The 19,534-nt window shown below is 47.2% G+C and overlaps 1 protein-coding gene across 1 annotated transcript in view; it reads left to right on the forward strand.

The window, feature by feature from the left end:
* The window catches only part of CHRDL2 (chordin like 2), a 165,445-nt gene that overhangs the window by 139,827 nt on the left and 6,084 nt on the right, over positions 1-19,534 (forward strand). The window contains exon 10 of the mRNA XM_040339789.1: positions 10,459-10,551. Within this exon, the coding sequence (XP_040195723.1) occupies positions 10,459-10,551 (93 nt within the window). The remainder of the gene's footprint in view (positions 1-10,458; positions 10,552-19,534) is intronic.

Consider the following 19,534-nt stretch of genomic DNA (forward strand, 5'->3'; position numbering starts at 1 on the left):
AGCCGATCAATCGCTTGGCTCTCGGCTGCCCCCGCCGCTTTCCTCGGTGAGGGGATCAGGAAGTGAAGCCTTACGGCTTCACTTCCTGGTTCCCTGCTGCGCATGAGCGAGTCCTCCCTGGTCCCTGCTGTCCTCTGGGACATGTGTGTTTCCCAGAAGACAGCGGGGGAGGACAGTGTAGGCGCAGGAAGTGGGGTAGGTCACAACGATCACTGTGCTGATCTATGCCAGGAAGTGGGAGCAAATACCTGTATTACACCGGTATCTGCTCTCTTCCCCCCCCCCCCCCCCTCCGAAAGGTGCCAAACCTGACCCCGGAGGGGGGAGGATTCCAAAAAGTGGAAGGTCCATTTTTGGGTGGAACTCCGCTTTAAATGAGGCTATTGAATTGTGGAGGTAAAACGATTGTAAACGTAATTTATACGTGACATTGGTATGAATCAAGTGGAATAGTAATTTCATGTTTATGGTCAAAGCCCTATGTCCGATACGGATATGAACAAGATAGATAGACTTAACATAAGACTTACCACATGAAATAGACCTGAAGTGTGCCCTGATCTGATGGACGGTATGCCAAGATAAGGGGGCAAAAACATTCAGGTAGGGAGTGTAGTTTTATTGGTTTTAGCTTTATTCATTGAGCAAGTTTGGTGAACGCTTGTGCCATTTCCACCTGGGGGTTGAGGGATGTGCTTAGCGAAGCAGGCAGACTTCCACCCGTCAAGTCTCTTAATTGTCATGATCTGGGATCCCACACCGGGATGTGGCCGAGGCCGCTCCAATACGATAAGAGCGACTGGAGCACTGACTGGGGTTGAGGTGTAGGTAGCGTGGAAGAGTGAGTGAGCAAGTGTGAAGGTGACAGGACCCAAAGTGACCTAACCGCCCCCCCCGTTGATCCAGAGGAAGGCGAAAACCCCAGCCGAGCCTAGGCCAATTGCTACAGCAGGGGAGAAAATTCCTTCCTGATCCCCCGAGAGGCGATCGGGGTGAACCCTGGATCAACTTCCTATGGATGGTTGTGCCCCGATGAATTCTGACGTGTTTGACGAACTGGCAGGCACTCAAGGGTTTGATCGGGAAAGGTATTAGGGGACAAGAGTTTGACTGTTCAGGTAGGAGTGACAGAAGGCGATTGAGTGTGGTTACTGCACACCGGACATTGTTTGCTTTAGAGTTGGATGTCCACCCCAGTGCCTGATCGCTGGGTTTTGGATAGTGCCAGGTGGAGAATGAAGTGGTCGTGGTAGCGAGCCAAGTGAGGTCTATGTAGAACTTGGCCGGTGGAGTAGCTGTGGGTGAACTCGCTAGGCCGCAAGAACCCATGGTAGGCCGAGTAGATGAGCTATGAGTAAGCACTGATTGTAGTGCGAAACGTCAGCTGTATGCCCCTGTCTTTTCTGTGATGTGTGGTGTTTAAATACTTTTATCAATAAAGGCAACCGAGAAGGTTTTTCCAGAGTGAGGCTGTCCAAACATTTCTTTCTACAATTGCTTTGTGCATTTCCGGCACCTGGGTTTCTCTGAGAGGATATGGATTCATCCACATACCCAATTGGAGCGGTGACTATCTTCTCTCTAGGCCGAGTAGATGGTTGCTTGAATGACCAGGCTGGGGAGAAAGCCAAATGGGGAACTAGCCAAGATAGTGGACATTAACTGGTGCTGTGGGGATAGTTGTATGGGCCTGCGTAGGAAGGACATAACTTAGACTTGCCTTTACTAATAATGTTGGCCGTGGCCTGGTTGTCGTGGTGAAGGCCACGGTTCGTCCTGTCCAGATATAACCCCAGAGCTGAGCGGCTGCCACGATCGGGAATTGTTTGAACACGGAGGAAGTCCGGGTAAACCCTGGAATTAAGAGTGTCTCTGGAGGCCATGGTCCTGCAAACCAATAGTGGCCAAAAATTGCAGCGAAGCCTGTGGAAGCTGCGGCATCCATCACTACCTGTGGTGATGGGGGCAATATTGATGGTATAACGTTGATACTGTTTCACGTAGTAAGGAACTCCTCCCATATTGAAAGGTCCGCTACTGCCGCGGTGTCTAAGTTAAGGATCTGATCGGAGTCCTGTATCTGGGAGAGGAAGACCAGGAGGCATGATACAAAAGATCGACCCTGGGGAATGATCCGAACTGCAAATTGAGCAACCCCGGGAGAGATTGAAGCTGCTTCTTAGTACACCCCTTGTGCGGGTGAAGTCTTGGAGCACTGACCTGATGTGGGTCAACTAGAAGGAACAACAGACGTAGTGAATGCAAGTTTGCGTGTGAGCGCGACAGAAAATAGGTGAGCAGCTGAGTTGCTACTGGAGATGAGTGACCGATTTAAGCCACAATTGCAATTAAGCAGCTTTATTAGAAAGGTGAAAACAAAGTTTAGCGGAAATTTGGAGTATGTAGGAAGGACCGTGCGCAACACGTAAATACAGATGGAGTGAGATGCAAATGTTTATGCTTGACAACAAACGTAAGGCCCGGGATCTGAATCGTAAGTACCACTGTATTCGTATCGCCAACGCGAATAATTCGAGGTGTGAGCATCGGTGGGGTTGTTTTGTGAAGGATCTGAAACGTTGGGCCGGTGCTGCGACTGTACTCGGGTCGGTTGGTGAAGTTTGTATTGCCGAGGATCCGAATCGTTGCGCCGATGATGCGATTGGATTCGGATCGGCTGTGGATGTAAGGTGACGGAGGGGCTTGTGTGCCGGATCCGAGTCATTGCACCGATGATATGACTAGACTCGGATCGGCTGATGGTGTTAGTGGTTGAAGGGGTTTGTGGTTACTGAGGATCCGAATCATAGGGCCAACGTTGCGACTAGATTCAGATCGGCTGTTGGTGAGGGCTTGGTTTTTTCTTTTTTTTTTTTTCTTTTTTTGGGGGATATGCTGAGAGGAAACTGTGCATGAGGATGCGACCGGATTAGAATCGGAACATGATACAAGACAGTGGAATGTTTTGCCATGACAGAGGCATGAATCGGTATGCCGCACGTGCGACTGACAACGACCAGACTCTGGAGCATGTACTGAAATGAGACCAAACAACTGGGGCACACTGGGACGAATCGGTGCATCACGGATGCGACTAGATTCAAATCAGAGTGCGGTATGTGACAGTTTAATGAAATTATTGCTATGACAGAGGCGCGGATTGGTTGGGCCGTGGTTGCGACTGAGATTGAACCGGACTCTGGCGCATGTACTGAAATGAGGCTGAATAGCAACTGGGGCACGCCAAGACGAATTGGTGCATGAGGATGCGATAGGAGCACGTGAGAATGTGCGGTTTCAATTTGGATGCTTTTCAGGGAAATTGGGTGACAGAAATTCTCATGACAGAGGCACGAATCGCTGCCCAGCGGATGCGACTGACAGCGAGCAACTCTGGAGCATGTACTGAAATGAGGCCAACGACAACTAGGGCACACTTGAGATAAACCTGCACATGAGAATGCGCGTGGTTTCAAATAAGATGCGTAACAGTAAAATGAGTGACAGAAATTCCCATGACAGAGGCATGAATCGCTGTGATGCGACTGACAACGAGCAACTCTGGAGCATGTACTGAAATAAGGCCAAAAACAACTAGGGCACGCTTGAGATAAACCTGCACATGAGAATGCGTGTGGTTTCAAATCAGATGCGTGACAGTAAAATGAGTGACAGAAATTCTCATGACAGAGGCACGAATCGCTGCACCACCGATGCGACTGACAACGAGCAACTCTGGAGCATGTACTGAAATGAGGCAACTGGGGCACGCTGGGACGAATTGGTGCATGAGGATGCGACTGGAGCATGTGAATGCGCGTGGTTTCAAATCAGATGCGTTTCGGTAAAATGAGTGACAAAAATTCCCATGACAGAGGCACGAATCGCTGCGGATGCGACTGACAACGAGCAACTCTGCAGCATGTACTGAAATAAGGCCAACAACTAGGGCACGCTTGAGATAAACCTGCACATGAGAATGCGTGTGGATTCTAATCAGATGCGTGACAGTGAAATAAGTGACAGAAATTTCCCATGACAGAGGTGCGAGTCGGTGCACTGCGGGTGCAACTAACAATGAGCGAACTCTGGAGCATGTACTGAAATTAGGCCAACAAACACCTGGGGCACGCCGGGACAAATCGGTGCATCGGATGCGACTTGAATTCAAATCAGATTGAAGGGTAGGTGAATCAAACGACTGAAATGTTTGCTATAACAGTGGCGCTAACAGGTGTGCTGCAATTTGCGACTGATAACGGACCTGACTGGAGCGTGAGATGCATGAGCCAGAATGACTAGCACGAGTTGACATGAATAAGTGTATCGCAGACGCGACTGGATTCGAATTGGAGTGAAGGGAAAACAAAACGTGACAAATTAAATTACTGTCAGCCTAGGTTCACATTGGAGCGATCTGTAATGCGATTTGAGAGATCAAATCGCTCGCATGACAAGTCGCAGCCTATTGGAGGCAATGGCACTGTTCCAATCGGTGGGACACAGATTTTGCGGCACCGCATCGATTTGCAAAAGTAGTTCCTGCATTACTTATGCTGTTATCCGGTGCGACTTCAATAGTCATCTGAGCATGAAGCCGCACAGATGTGTCTGACGTAGCACCTGAAATCCCACTGACCTTGCTACTTCAAGTGAAGTAGTGCGATTTCAAAGTAGCATCAATGTGAACGAGGGCTCAGTGAATGAGATGGAAGAGAAAAAAAAAAAAAAATAGCAGGGATGAACCGGCGAGTCGCTGATGTGACTAAATTCCACCGGAGGGTAATGTAAAGTAAAATCACTGGAATGATAGACAGTGTATTCCTAAGTGACATGGGCCTACTACGTGGCATGTGCTCATGAATTGCACGATAAGACCGTGGCTCAAATAAGGCTGCATACGGAGACTTGACAAATGACTCGCAAGTTCCACAGTGGGGTTTTGATGGCACGGGTTAGATGGCAAAACAGTGCATGAAACAAAGAATTTGTACAAATCCTATCTGCGACAGTTTGAAAAAAAAAAAAAAGACTTTATCTACGTAAAGCATGGTGGGTGTGCAAGACCTCTGAAGAGCATGGTGTTGCCCCGTGGATGACGCACAAAAAATGACTTTGGTTGGTAAACAAAGAGAGAAAACGTGTGCAAATGATTTGTAAGTTCCACTGTAGGAACTAAAACACACGGCATGGGGGAAAACAACGAATGGCAACGGTAGGAAGTATGCAATGTGTGTAACCCGAATCAGTTCGTAAATATATGAAATGAATCCCATACGAATCAGAAGAATTAAATTGATCTGATATGAATTGGTTGTAGAGTGTATGTCACCCCTTACTCTGAAACTGAACACCAACCAACCACCCCTCCCCCCAGGCTAACCCAGTGCAGAGAAGGCATCAGGTGGGCCTAATTATCAACTCAATCAGCCACAGAAACCTGTACAAACAATACATGCTTGTCTCTAAATGGAAGAGACGGCAAACCCATAAACAGTGAATCTTTATATCCAGTGAAATCTACAGCGAGTGATATCGGACAAAGACCGACCGCGACTCAGAGGTTTGGAATTATAAATTAAACGTATGTTTGGCAGAGCACAACTCAGAAGCAAGGATGCTGGACAGGTAGCATAACAAATTGCAAGATCGCACATGATGCGAAAGATTCGGAAAGTACCTGCGACAGTGAGCGGGAACCGCCGACGAAGAGCACAAACGAAGAAGCCGAAATGCACCTGCGATCAAAATGCCAGGACTCACAAACGTGAGGTGAGCTGGGAAGAGTCAGCCCAGTGATGTGTGGTATCGCTCACAGGAAACCAACAATGACCACAGGTGAGTGGGCTGGTTAAATACCCCCGGGCTCCTCCCATAAATTCAGGCCAGCATACTGGCCTTATTACATATCCACTTTCCGCCCGGTCAATAGTCAATTGACGTCCGGGAAGTGGTTGTGAAATCCTGACTGGATGTCTTATTGACGTCCTGCAGGATTTCATGCCGGCGCGCGCCCGTGGGGGGGGGGAGAAGCGTGGCGATCGGTGTTGCGGGGTGTAACGGACATATGCCGGGTATTAGTCTGACACCCTGCATCTCCGATCTCGGTAAAGAGCCTCCGGCGGAGGCTCTTTACCACGTGATCAGCCGTGTCCAATCACGGCTGATCACGATGTAAACAGGAAGAGCCGTTGATCGGCTCTTCCTCACTTGCGTCTGACAGATGCGTGTAGAGGAGAGCCGATCGGCGGCTCTCCTGGCGGGGGGCTCGCGCTGATTGTTTATCAGCGCAGCTCCCCCTCGGATGCCCACACTGGACCACCAGGGAGTGCCCCCCGGTGCTCAATAGAGCAAAACACAAACAAAAAAACACCAATAAAAAAAATTAACACAATCGATGCCAATCAGTGCCCACCAATGGGCACTGACTGGCAACATGGGCATTGGCTGAAATGATGCCCAGCAATGTCTATCAGTGCCACCCAGTGTCCATCAGTGCCACCTCTTAGTGCCCATCTATGTCCAGTGCCTACCCATCAGTGCCACCCATGAGTGCCCATCAGTGCCACCCATGAGTGCCCATCAGTGCTGCCTATTAATGCCCATCAGTGCAGCATACAAGCGCCACCTCATCGGTGCCCATCAGTGCCACCTCATCGGTGCCCATCAGTGCCGCCGTATCAGTGCCCATAATTGAGGAAGAAAACTTACTTATTTACAAAAAAAATGAACAGAAAAAAATAAACTTTTTTTTTTTTTTCAAACGTTTCGGTCTTTTTGTTTAGTTGTTGCGCAAAAAATAAAAATCGCAGAGGTGATCAAATACCACCAAAAGAAAGCTCTATTTGTGGGAACAAAATGATAAAAAATGTCATTCGGGTACAGTGTAGCACGACCGCGCAATTGTCATTCAAATTGCGACAGCGCTGAAAGCTGAAAATTGGCCTGGGCAGGAAGGTGCGTAAGTGCCCCCCGGTATGGAAGTGGACATGCACATGGTGGATAGATGGAGGCATACATAACGGCTTAACAGCGCATGATCATAGCGAATAAATATGGTAAATAATGTAAATACATACAGTGGAACCTCGGATTCCGAGCATAATCTGTTCCAGGAGAACGCTCGTAATCCAAAGCACTCTCCTATCAAAGCGAGTTTCCCCATAGAAGTCAATGGAAACGAAAATAATTTGTACCGCATTGACTTCAATGGCATGCAATACCACATGTGGCCAGAGGTGGCGGGGGGGCGCCGGAGGGCCTCGGAAACGGCTGAAAAGGCCCGAGGACACATTGGCTGACCTCGGAAAGTATTTCCGTGTCTTTCCGAGCATTACCGAACGGCGTAGTTCGGCTCCGGCACCCCCTCGCGGTACTACACACCACTTTGGCCTGAATCCTCTCTGGTTTTTGCGAGACAACACTCGCAAACCAAGTTAGGATATTTTTTTTAAATACAGCGCTCGTATTGTGAAAAACGCTTGTTAACCGCGTTACTCGCAATCTGAGGTTCCACTGTCGTCAGAGCGGCATTCGGCAATATGATGAGAGGTATAAAAGTCTTTGAACACGATTGATTGTAAATATAGTACAGAGTATCTTCCTGTTGATAGACGTGTAGAAACATCCTGAATTCACAACGCGTTTCGTGTAAAAAAAAAAAAAACCTTCCTCAGAGGGGATGCTACAAGTTGTATACATGATGTATGATGGATAAGAGGACAGGGCCAAAAGGTTGTTTTTTTAAAAGCCAGCAGCTACAAATACGGCAGCTGCTGACTTTTGAAAAATGGTCACTTGCCTGTCCAGCGCGCCCGCGATGTCAGCAGACGAGGAGGAGCAATCGCTTGGTCCGCCGGCTGCTTCCGCCGCCATCCTGGGTGGGGGAATCGGGAAGTGAAGCCTTGCGGCTTCACTGCCCGGTTCCCTACTGCGTATGCGCGAGGATCGCGGCGCGCCGTCACTGGTCCCTGCTCTCTGCTGGGAACGGTGTTTCCGAGAAGACAGCGTGGGGGTATGCGGGCGGGAGTCAGAATCCGGAAGTGGTGCAAATACCTGTCATTGTGAAAGGTGCCAAATGTGACACCGGAGGGGGGGGGGGGAATCCAAAAGCGGACTTTTTGTGTGAGCCTCCGCTTTAAACAGTGCCTGGTGCAAAGATAATAAAACCTTTGTATGAAAATCACAGGATCATCAAACATGCAAAAATATTCCACATCAACATTCAGGTCTTTATTTAAAAATAAAAAAACATTCACTTTATTTTATAGAAAGAGGGTGGTAAAAAAAAACACAGTAGCTCCTGTCAGTAATGGCGACATTGACATGCTATTTATATACCCCCCACCCCCCCCAACCAATCACTTTAAGATTATGGGGCTCCATCCTGACAACTGGCCGTTCAGACCTTAGTGGAGCCTGACTGCGGCCAGTAAGAGTAGAAAATGTCCTGGCGTTGGTAACTGTAACGATCACCACCGTTTACGATATTCCCATTCCATCGCCCCATGACAGCTTATCCGACACTCCGACAATCCAGCAGACACGATCCATCCCATTTCCCAGAATAACCGAGACACAAGCTCTAGCTCTGGTTTCAAAATGTATGAACACTTTTAATGGTATCTTGGCTTTCTTATATACAGTACAAGCATGTTAAAGTTAATCACAGGGACAAAGACACACTCCACCCACACATCACACAATGGGGCTTCAATCACATCCTTTTAGATAATGGCATTCAGTTGAGTTAATTATTAGTCATCCCCCAGACGTCCCGTCTCTGCAATAAGTTCCCCTCACCTGTTACACAAAACACATTCCTTTACTAAACATAACTGACATGCTAATTCCCTACCCCTGAAAGGAGACATCTGACCTTTTCAGACTTAATCAGTACAGTAGACACAACACTGAATTAGCATCTCACAATGGAATGTCTAAGAGCAGGCCCAATTAACACCTCAAAAGCATGTGTCCCCACATTGAATGAATACACTCCACTGACCTGGTGGGGTCAGAATAACCACTTGTAATATCTCAAGATATCCTGCAATATGAATTATCAGTTATCAGTCACCCTATGCCCAAAAGGGGCACAGGGTGACCCTAGACCCAAGAGTCATTAGTGAGGCTGGCACAGGAGTACCCCCCATCCTTCAAAAGTCTCTGGGTGTCACGGGTCATTCCGTTACAGTAACAATCCCCCATCATAGGTGTCGGTGTGAAGACTGGTGCCCCATCATAGGTGTCAGTGTGAAGACTGGTGCCCCATCATAGGTGTCGGTGTGAAGACTGGTGCCCCATCATAGGTGTCGGTGTGAAGACTGGTGCCCCATCATAGGTGTCGGTGTGAAGACTGGTGCCCCATCATAGGTGTCAGTGAGAAGACTGGTGCCCCATCATAGGTGTCAGTGAGAAGACTGGTGCCCCATCATAGGTGTCAGTGAGAAGACTGGTGCCCCATCATAGGTGTCAGTGAGAAGGGAATAGCTGCTCCAGGTGGGATCCCAGATGAATATCCTCCATTGCAGACAACTCAGGTGCAGGCGATACACTTAGCAAAGCAGGAACAAAGATTGTCTCTGGACAGCCGCACTCTGAACAAATTGTAGCCTTTTATTAAAAGAAGGACAGCACTACAAGTCACAGCAAAATAAAATAAAACCTGACCACTGACGCGTTTTGCGCTGAAACTAGTGCTTAGTCATAGCTATGACTAAGCACTAGTTTCAGTGTGAAACGCGTCAGCAGCCGGGTTTTATTTTATTTTGCTGTGACTTGTAGTGCTGTCCTTCTTTTAATTAAAGGCTACAATTTGTTCAGAGTGCGGCTGTCCAGAGACAATCTTTGTTCCTGCTTTGCCCCATCATAGGTGTCAGTGAGAAGACTGGTGCCCCATCATAGGTGTTGGTGTGAAGACTGGTGCCCCATCATAGGTGTCAGTGAGAAGACTGGTGCCCCATCATAGGTGTTGGTGTGAAGACTGGTGCCCCATCATAGGTGTCAGTGAGAAGACTGGTGCCCCATCATAGGTGTCGGTGTGAAGACTGGTGCCCCATCATAGGTGTTGGTGTGAAGACTGGTGCCCCATCATAGGTGTTGGTGAGAAGACTGGTGCCCCATCATAGGTGTCAGTGAGAAGACTGGTGCCCCATCATAGGTGTCGGTGTGAAGACTGGTGCCCCATCATAGGTGTTGGTGTGAAGACTGGTGCCCCATCATAGGTGTTGGTGAGAAGACTGGTGCCCCATCATAGGTGTTGGTGAGAAGACTGGTGCCCCATCATAGGTGTCAGTGAGAAGACTGGTGCCCCATCATAGGTGTCAGTGAGAGGAATAGCAGTGGCCATGTCACCACATGCCAGGCCCCACAATGGTTTAGTACTCGACCATTCCACGCAAAATAATTATTTTGTTAACAAGCCGGCGGGTTCTCACATTCTCCTCCCTTTTGCAGGAATCTTCCATTTGATTCAGATTAAAAAAGTGGCAAAACAAGATTTCAGACAAGAAGCGGAGCATTTCCGGCTGGTCACCAGGACAAGCGAAGGTAAGCTTGGGATCTTTATATCTTGGGCAAAATTGTATTACTGATCCAAAAACCAGAGCGTCTGATCCAGGGGCACCTCATGTCAGCGCAGGTACATCTGTATATCTGGAAGTTCCCCGGACCATTATGCAGCTAAAGGACCTTGCCCCTTTTTTGCGATTCGGCACTGCGTCGCTTTAACTGACAATTGCGCGGTCGTGCGACGTGGCTCCCAAACAAAATCGGCGTCCTTTTTTCCCCACAAATAGAGCTTTCTTTTGGTGGTATTTGATCACCTCTGCGGTTTTTTTTTTTTTGAGCTATAAACAAAAATAAAGCGATAATTTAAAAAAAATGCAAAATTTTTTCCTTTTTGCTATAATAAATATCCCCCGAAAAAAGATATAAAAAAAAAAAAAATTTCCCTCAGTTTAGGCCGATACGTATTCTTCTACCTATTTTTGGTAAAAAAAAAAAACACGCAATAAGCGTTTATCGATTGGTTTGCGCAAAATTTATAGCGTTTACAAAAAAGGGGATAGTTTAATGGCATTTTTATTAACCACTTAAGGACCACCTCCTGCACATTTACGTTGGCAGAATGGCACGGCTGGGCACAGGCACGTACCTGTACGTCCTCTTTAAGTGCCCAGCTGTGGGTTGCGGGCGCACGCCCCGGTCCGAAGATCCGCGGCCGCGGGACCCGATCGCCGCTGAAGTCCCGCGATCGGTCCCCGGAGCTGAAGAACGGGGAGAGGTGAGTGTAAACACGGCTTCCCCGTTCTTCACTTCTTGCGCTGTCATCGATCGTGTGTTCCCTGATATAGGGAAACACGATCAATGACGTCACACGTCCAGCCCCGCCCCCCTACAGTTAGAAACACATGAGGTCACACTTAACCCCTTCAGCGCCCCCTAGTGGTAAACTGCCATTGTCATTTTCACAGTAAACAATGCATTTTTATAGCATTTTTTTGCTGTGAAAATGACAATGGTCCCAAAAATGTGTCAAAATTGTCCGAAGTGTCCGCCATAATGTCGCAGTCACGAAAAAAAAATCGCTGATCGCCGCCATTAGTAGTAAAAAAAAAAAAAAAAACTTTAATAAAAATGCAATAAAACTATCCCCTATTTTGTAAACGCTATAAATTTTGCGCAAACCAATCGATTAACGCTTATTACGATTTTTTTTTTTTTACCAAAAATATGTAGAAGAATACGTATCGGCCTAAACTGAGGGAAAAAAATTGTTTTTTTATATATTTTTGGGGGATATTTATTATAGCAAAAAGGAAAAAATATTGAATTTTTTTCAAAATTGTCGCTCTATTTTTGTTTTTAGCGCAAAAACTAAAAACCGCCGAGGTGATCAAATACCACCAAAAGAAAGCTCTATTTGTGGGGAAAAAAAGGACGCCAATTTTGTTTGGAAACCACGTCGCAGTCCCGAATCGCAAAAACTGGCCAGGTCCTTTACCTGCATTTTGGTCCGGGTCTTAAATGGTTAATAATTTTTTTTTTTTTACTAGCAACGGCGGCGATCAGCGTTTTTTTTTTTTTTTCGTGACTGCGACATTATGGCGGACACATCGGACACTTTTGACACATTTTTGGGACCATTGTCCTTTTCACAGCGAAAAATTCTATAAAAATGCACTGATTACTGTGAAAATGACAATTGCAGTTTAGGAGTTAATCACTAGGGGGCGCTGTAGGGGTTAAGTGAGACCTCATGTGTGTTTCTAACTGTAGGGGGGCGGGGATGGACATGTGACGTCATTGATCGTCGTTCCCTATATCCGGGAACAGACGATCACTGACACCGCCACACAGAAGAACGGGGAAGGTTTGTTTACACTCGCCTCTCTCCGTTCTTCAGCTCCGGGGACCGATTGCGGGACACCGGCGGCGATCTGGTCCGCAGGCGCAGTCACGGAGCTTCGGACCGGGTAACGTGTGACCCATGGCTGGGCTCTTAAAGGGGACGTATATATGCGTCCCTGTGCCCAGCCGTGCCATTCTGCCGACGTATATCAACTTGCGGAGGTCCTTAAGTGGTTAAAGAGGATCTCCAGGCAGATTTGAAAAGCGTTGTGTAGTCCATCGGGGGAGAAGAGGTCTCTCGGAGGTTAGCGCCCTACAAGTTGGGAGCTCACTGGGATTTTCTCAGGTTTGCAGAAAAGAAAAACTTACTATGGTCAACCCAAAGCCAATATCCCAGCCTGCCTGATGGTTGAAATCAATAGGTCAGCTGGAAATACACTCACCGGCCACTTACTAGGTACAACCCGTTCAATTGCTTGGTAACACAAATTGCTAATCAGCCAATCGCATGGCAGCAACTCAATGCCTGGTCTGATGAGTCTGGATTTCAGCTGCGACATTCAGATGGTGGGTCCAGAATTTGGCGCATGGATTCATCCTGTCTTGTATCACCGGATCAGGCTGGTGGTGGGGGTGTAATGGTGGGGGGGGATATTTTCTTGGCACACTTTGGACCCCTTCATACCAATTGAACATCATTTAAACCCCACGACCTACCTGAGTATTGTTGGTGACCATGTCCATCCCTTTATGACTCCAGTGTCCAATCTTCTGATGGCTCCTCCCAGCAGGATAATGTCACCATGTCACTGTCCTCCAATCCTCTCACCACTGGACAATGAGGTCACTGTCCTCCAATCATCTCACCACTGGACAATGAGGTCCCTGTCCTCCAATCATCTCACCACTGCACTATGAGGTCCCTGTCCTCCAATCATCTCACCACTGCACTATGAGGTCACTGTACTCCAATGGCCTCCACACCTCCCACATCTCATCCAATAGATCACCTTGGTGGAATGGGAGAAGTGCAGCCGACAAATCTGTGATGCTATGATGTCACCAAAATCTCTGAGGAATGTTTGCCACACCTTGTTGTATCTATGCCACAAAGAATGAAGGCAACAAGGGGTCCAATCAGGGACTAGCAAGGTTTACCTAATAACGTCGCCGACGGTGAGTGTAAATGGCTATAGTAATGAGATTGGTGCTCCGTTACGTCTCCACCACGGTGGCTCTAGTGGTGTTGTTGGCTTCTTATTGAACACTTCTTGATGGACCGTCCATAATTGTTTGTCATGAGGCCCTCCGCTCAGGAAAACCCGAAGACTGGAATGTTTATCAGCCCGTGGTGAGAAGAGACCTCCCAAGAGTGGAGAGTGTGGATTTTGCCGGAGATATTTATTAGTTTGAGTTCCCCGGCCTCCTCTCCGTTATTATTTCCCCTTGCCCTTTCACAAATAGACCCGAAGCTCCTTCTTACGTAAGTAACATTTTTCAGTTGGATTTGGGTGGAAGAATTTTATTGCCATTTAACCTGCGAGCCGCTGTGGTTGGAATTAAGGTCTTCCAGGTTGGGCTTACCGTAAAAAATGAGCAAAGAAAGACGAGCAAACGCCCACTACTCGTGTTATCCCATTTCACACAGTGGTGAGAAAGGTAAAAAAAAAGGGATTAGCCCAGGGGGCGGACTGACAACTCATGGGGCCCTTGGGCAATAGGAGATTATGGGGCCCCCGGGCAATAGGAGATTATGGGGCCCCCCGGGCAATAGGAGATTATGGGCCCCCCCGGGCAATAGGAGATTATGGGGCCCCCCGGGCAATAGGAGATTATGGGGCCCCCGTGCTTACAGATGGCCACCACACCAGGAGGTAGTGCAGAGGCAGGGCAGCTAAAATCTCGGGATTTTCACATTAAAAAACATGTCGGTTTCGGACATATCAGGGACAGATGTAAAAAAAAAAACACTGATTCGGCGGCAGTGATACACAGTCGCATTTAACCCTTTCTTCAAACGCTAGCGGGGGTTAAAAGCGGCCGAATAGCGCAGCTAAAACGATGGTAAAGCGCCACTTTTTAGCGCCGCTTTACCGATAACGCGGCCAGCTGGCAGTGTGAAATAGCTCTAGATATAATTCAGCTTCACTCCATGCCCATATAAATATAGCCTAGAGAATGTACAGACCCCCCTTCAGCACAGACCCCTCCATTCAGCACAGATGGACCCCCCTTCAGCACAGACCCCCCCCCCCCATTCTGCACAGACCCCTCCAGCACAGATGGACCCCCTTCAGCACAGACCCCCCCCCTTCAGCACAGACCCCTCCATTCAGCACAGATGGACCCCCCTTCAGCACAGGACCCCTCCATTCAGCACAGATGGACCCCCCCATTCAGCACAAACCCCCTGTCCAGCACAGACGGACCCCCCCTCCCCATCCCATTCAGTACCTCAGATCAGCCATCAGCACGGCACAGGCACATCAGGTTCCCTCCCCCTGTGTACACATAAACACTGGAGGGGGAGGCGGCTTCACTCTGCTCGCTGTGCTTGTGTGACATCCGGCCCAGAGACCGCTCAGACAGCCCGCGGCCGTGAGACTCTTCAACACCTTCTCGATTTTCCGGGGGGGGGGTGTCAATTGCCCCCCGCCCTATGGAGCGGACGCCCCTGGTTTTACTCAGCCTGGCAACCCTGATGGGGGGGCCCCCTAGTGGCATGGGGCCCTCAGGCAGTGCCCGAATGGTCAGTCCGCCCCTGTATTAGCCACAATGCTAGTGGCCGAGAACAGAGCTAGTGCTACGAAGAGTAGATATGTGTGATTCGTTTTGTTAAAAAAAAAAAAAAAAAATATTCGGATTTCGTTTTTTGGGGAAATTGGGATGTATACGAATCTACAAGTCGCAATAATAACGAGCTTCAACTAATCCAAAATAAATTATAACGAACGGAGAAATTAATTCGTATTCACATGTTTCATTTGGATGATATGATGCGACAGTCTGGGCCTTTTGATCTTTTGAAGCATCCGAAATAACAAAATAATGTCATTTTTGTTCCATTCATTCTTTCGGATCCATTTGCTTTTTATGTTGCATTACCTTTTTTTTCATCAGTATAAAAAAAAATCCACCACATATGAAATGGAAACATATTGCAATAAATACAGCAAGTGAAATAAGATGATCATTCCAATTTCCTACTTTTTGAGTTGGATGGAGGTGGATCCATCAGAATATCCGAAATCGAATTTTGTTCCATTTGTTCTTCCGCATATCGTCCAATTGGCTGATGAACCCAACAAATAAGTCTGAAATCCGTTTTATTTAACCACTTCCCGACCGCCTCATGTACATTTACGTCGGCAGAATGGCACGGACAGGCACATCAACGTACCTGTACGTGCCTGCCTAGACGTGGGTGGGGGGTCCGATCGGGACCCCTCCCCGGTACATGCGGCGGTCGGGTTCCCTCGGGGAGCGATCCGGGACGACGGCGTGGCTATTCGTTTCTAGCCGCTCCGTCGCGATCGCTCCCCGGAGCTGAAGAACGGGGAGAGCCGTATGTAAACATGGCTTCCCCGTGCTTCACTGTAGCGGCGCATCGATCGAGTGATCCCTTATATAGGGAGACTCGATCGATGATGTCATTCCTACAGCCACACCCCCCTACACTAGTAAACACACACTAAGTGAACCCTAAATGTTACAGCGCCCCCTGTGTTTAACTCCCAAACTGCAACTGTCATTTTCACAATAAACAATGCAATTTAAATGCATTTTTTGCTGTGAAAATGACAATGGTCCCAAAAATGTGTCAAAATTGTCCGAAGTGTCCGCCATAATGTCACAGTCACGAAAAAAAATCGCTGATCGCCGCCATTACTAGTAAAAAAAATAAAAATGCAAAAAAACTATCCCCTATTTTGTAAACGCTATAAATTTTGCGCAAACCAACCGATAAACGATTATTGCGATTTTTTTTTTTACCAAAAATAGGTAGAAGAATACGTATCGGCCTAAACTGAGGAAAAAAACAATTTTTATATATATTTTTGGGGGATATTTATTATAGCAAAAAGTAAAAAATATTGCATTTTTTTCAAAATTGTCGCTCTATTTTTGTTTATAGCGCAAAAAATAAAAACCGCAGAGGTGATCAAATACCACCAAAAGAAAGCTCTATTTGTGGGAAAAAAAGGACGTCAATTTTGTTTGGGAGCCACGTCGCACGACCGCGAAATTGTCAGTTAAAGCGACGCAGTGCCGAACTGTAAAAACCCCTTGGTCCGGGGCTTAAGTGGTTAATTCGCTCTTTCAGATATCCTCCAATCGGCTCATTCCATTTCTCATCGTAGTTAATGAACATAATGAATGAATCCAAAATGAATTTCATTCCAATTATTTTTTGGACATCGTCCAATCGGCTCATTCCATTTCTCTTTGTAACGAATGGACTTGAAATGAATTTTGTTTCATTGGTTCTTTCGGATATCGTCCAATCAGCTTATTCCATTTCTTTGTGGGTTGGCCTAGCCAAAATCGAATTCTGAAAAATTAATTTTGCTCCATTCATTCTTTCGGACATCATCCAATCGGCTCATTCCATTTCTCTTGCTGGGTTGGGTTGAACGCCAGTTCAGTGTAAACAGCCATCAGAATATACATAGACAAGAAGCTGTGCATGTCTGCAAGCTAGTGCACGAGATATGTAAATAACCTGTCACTCAATCAAGGACTTTGGTCTTTATCTGGAAGTCTGTTTTTATTTCACTGAACAATAAAAAGAGGATTGCTCAGAGCTGGATTAACTCTGTGTGGCAAGAGTGGGCACAGATGATAGGAAATCTTATTCTCTACATTATGACATCAAAAGAAAAAAAAATTGGGTTTACATCCACTTTAACCAATTAAGGACCGCCTCCTGCACATTTACGTCGGCAGAATAGCACGGCTGGGCACAGGCACTTACAGGTACGTCCTTAAGTGCCCAGCCGTGGGTCGCGGGCTGGGCACTTCGGACAAAACTCCAATGTACAAACACGCATGCTCGGAAAGCAATGCTCACCATAACACCAACATCAGCAGAAGTTGCCCAAAGGGTGGCGCCAAAGAGCTGAAAAACCAAGCCGTTTCGCGTTTGTCGGCCGGCAATTCTTTGGCGTTTTTTGTATGCAAGACGAGTCCCCGGCCAACGCCCTTTCGGATTTTCTGCGGACAAAGCGTAGGACTTTTGTCCGATCGTGTGTGCCAGGCTTTAGGCTGGGCTCACACCTAATGCCATGCGGCTCACAGCAGGGGTCCTGTGCATCCTGGTTCGCCGTTTCAGATCCGAGTGACGTCGCACGTCCAGCCCCGCCCCCCTACAGTTAGAAACACACATGAGGTCACACTTAACCCCTACAGCGCCCCCTAGTGGTTAACCCCTTTACTGCCATTGTAATTTTTAGCTGGATTCAGGTAGAGCGGCTTACTTTTGGAGGCGGCGTAGCGTATCGCATATACGCTACGCCGCCGTAAGTCAGAGAGGCAAGTGCTGTATTCACAAATCACTTGCCTCCTAAGTTACGGTGGCGTGACGTAAATGGGCCGGCGTAAGCGCGCCTAATTTAAATGTGGAACAGGGGGGGCGTGTTTTCTGTTAATGACTGGTGACCCGACGTGAATGACGTTTTTAACGTACGGCGCATGCGCCGTCCGTGGACATATCCCAGTGTGCATTGCTCCAAAGTACGCCGTTTCGACGTGAACGTAAATTACGTCCAGCCCGATTCGCGTATGACTTGCGCAAACGACGTAAAAAGATAGGCCTGTTCCGACGTCCATACCTTGCATGGGCTACGCCACCTAGGGAGCAGCTTTATCTTTACGGCGGCGTATCTCTAACGTAAACAGCGTAACTAATTGCGACGGGCGCACGTACATTTCTGAATCGGCGTATCTAGTCATTTGCATATTCTACGCCGAACTCAACGGAAGCGCCACCTAGCGGCCAGCGTAAATATACACCCTAAGATACGATGGCGTAGGAGACTTACGCCGCTCGTATCTTAGCCTAATTTAAGCGTGTCTGGTTTCCAGAATACGCTTAAAATTACGACGGCGTAGATTCAGAGTTACGACGGCGTATCTACTGATAAACTTATCTGAATCTAGCTATTTCACAGTAATCAGACCATTTTTATAGCACTTTTCGCCGTGAAAATGACAATGGTTCCAAAAATGTGTAAAAATTGTCCGAAGTGTCCGCCATAATGTCGCAGTCACGAAAAAAATCGCTGATCGCCACCATTAGTAGTAAAAAAAAAAAAAAAAAAAATTTATAAAAATGCAATAAAACTATCCCCTATTTTGTAAACGCAATAAATTGTGCGCAAACCAATCGATAAACTCTTATTGCGATTTTTTTTTTTTTTTTTTTTTTTTACCAAAAATATGTAGAAAAATACGTATCGGCCTAAACTGAGGAAAAATATGTTTTTTTTTTGTTTTTTTTTATCTTTTTTGGGGGATATTTATTATAGCAAAAAGTAAAAAATATAGAATTTTATTTCAAGATTGTCACTCTATTTTTGTTTATAGCGCAAAAAATAAAAACAGCAGAGGTGATCAAATACCACCAAAAGAAATCTCTATTTGTGGGAAAAAAAGGACGCCGATTTTGTTTGGGAGCCACGTCGCACGACCGCGCAATTGTCCGTTAAAGCGACGCAGCGCCGAATCGCAAAAAGGGGCCAGGTCCTTAACCTGCATAATGGTCCGGGTCTTAAGTGGTTAATGTCCCCTTTTTTGTAGACGCTATAAATTGTGCGCAAACCAATCGATAAACTCTTATTCCGGGTCTTAAGTGGTTAATGTTCGAGTTCCTCCCGAAATTTGGGCTGAAATGGACCTAAAGACCACTCAGTTGCGTCAGTTAGCGACATAATAGTACGCCAAAACCTTCATCGCCGTCTCCTCCCCCCGCCCACCCTTTGACCTTTTTAATGTTTAACCCACTCTCATCGTTCGGGCTGCGCCGCCTTTCTCTTTCTGGTTTGGTGACGGGCATTGGACTTTTCGGACTCCAGTCCTCACTCCCCGGCGTTGGGATGTTTTGTGTTTTTTTTTTTTTTCTAAGATGACATCATTCGCGCTGCAAATCTCTAATTTACGACGGGGGCGACCGCAGCCCTCT

The sequence above is a fragment of the Rana temporaria genome, chromosome 2, assembly GCF_905171775.1.
Source record: "Rana temporaria chromosome 2, aRanTem1.1, whole genome shotgun sequence".
In the NCBI taxonomy this organism is placed as follows: Eukaryota; Metazoa; Chordata; class Amphibia; order Anura; family Ranidae; genus Rana; species Rana temporaria.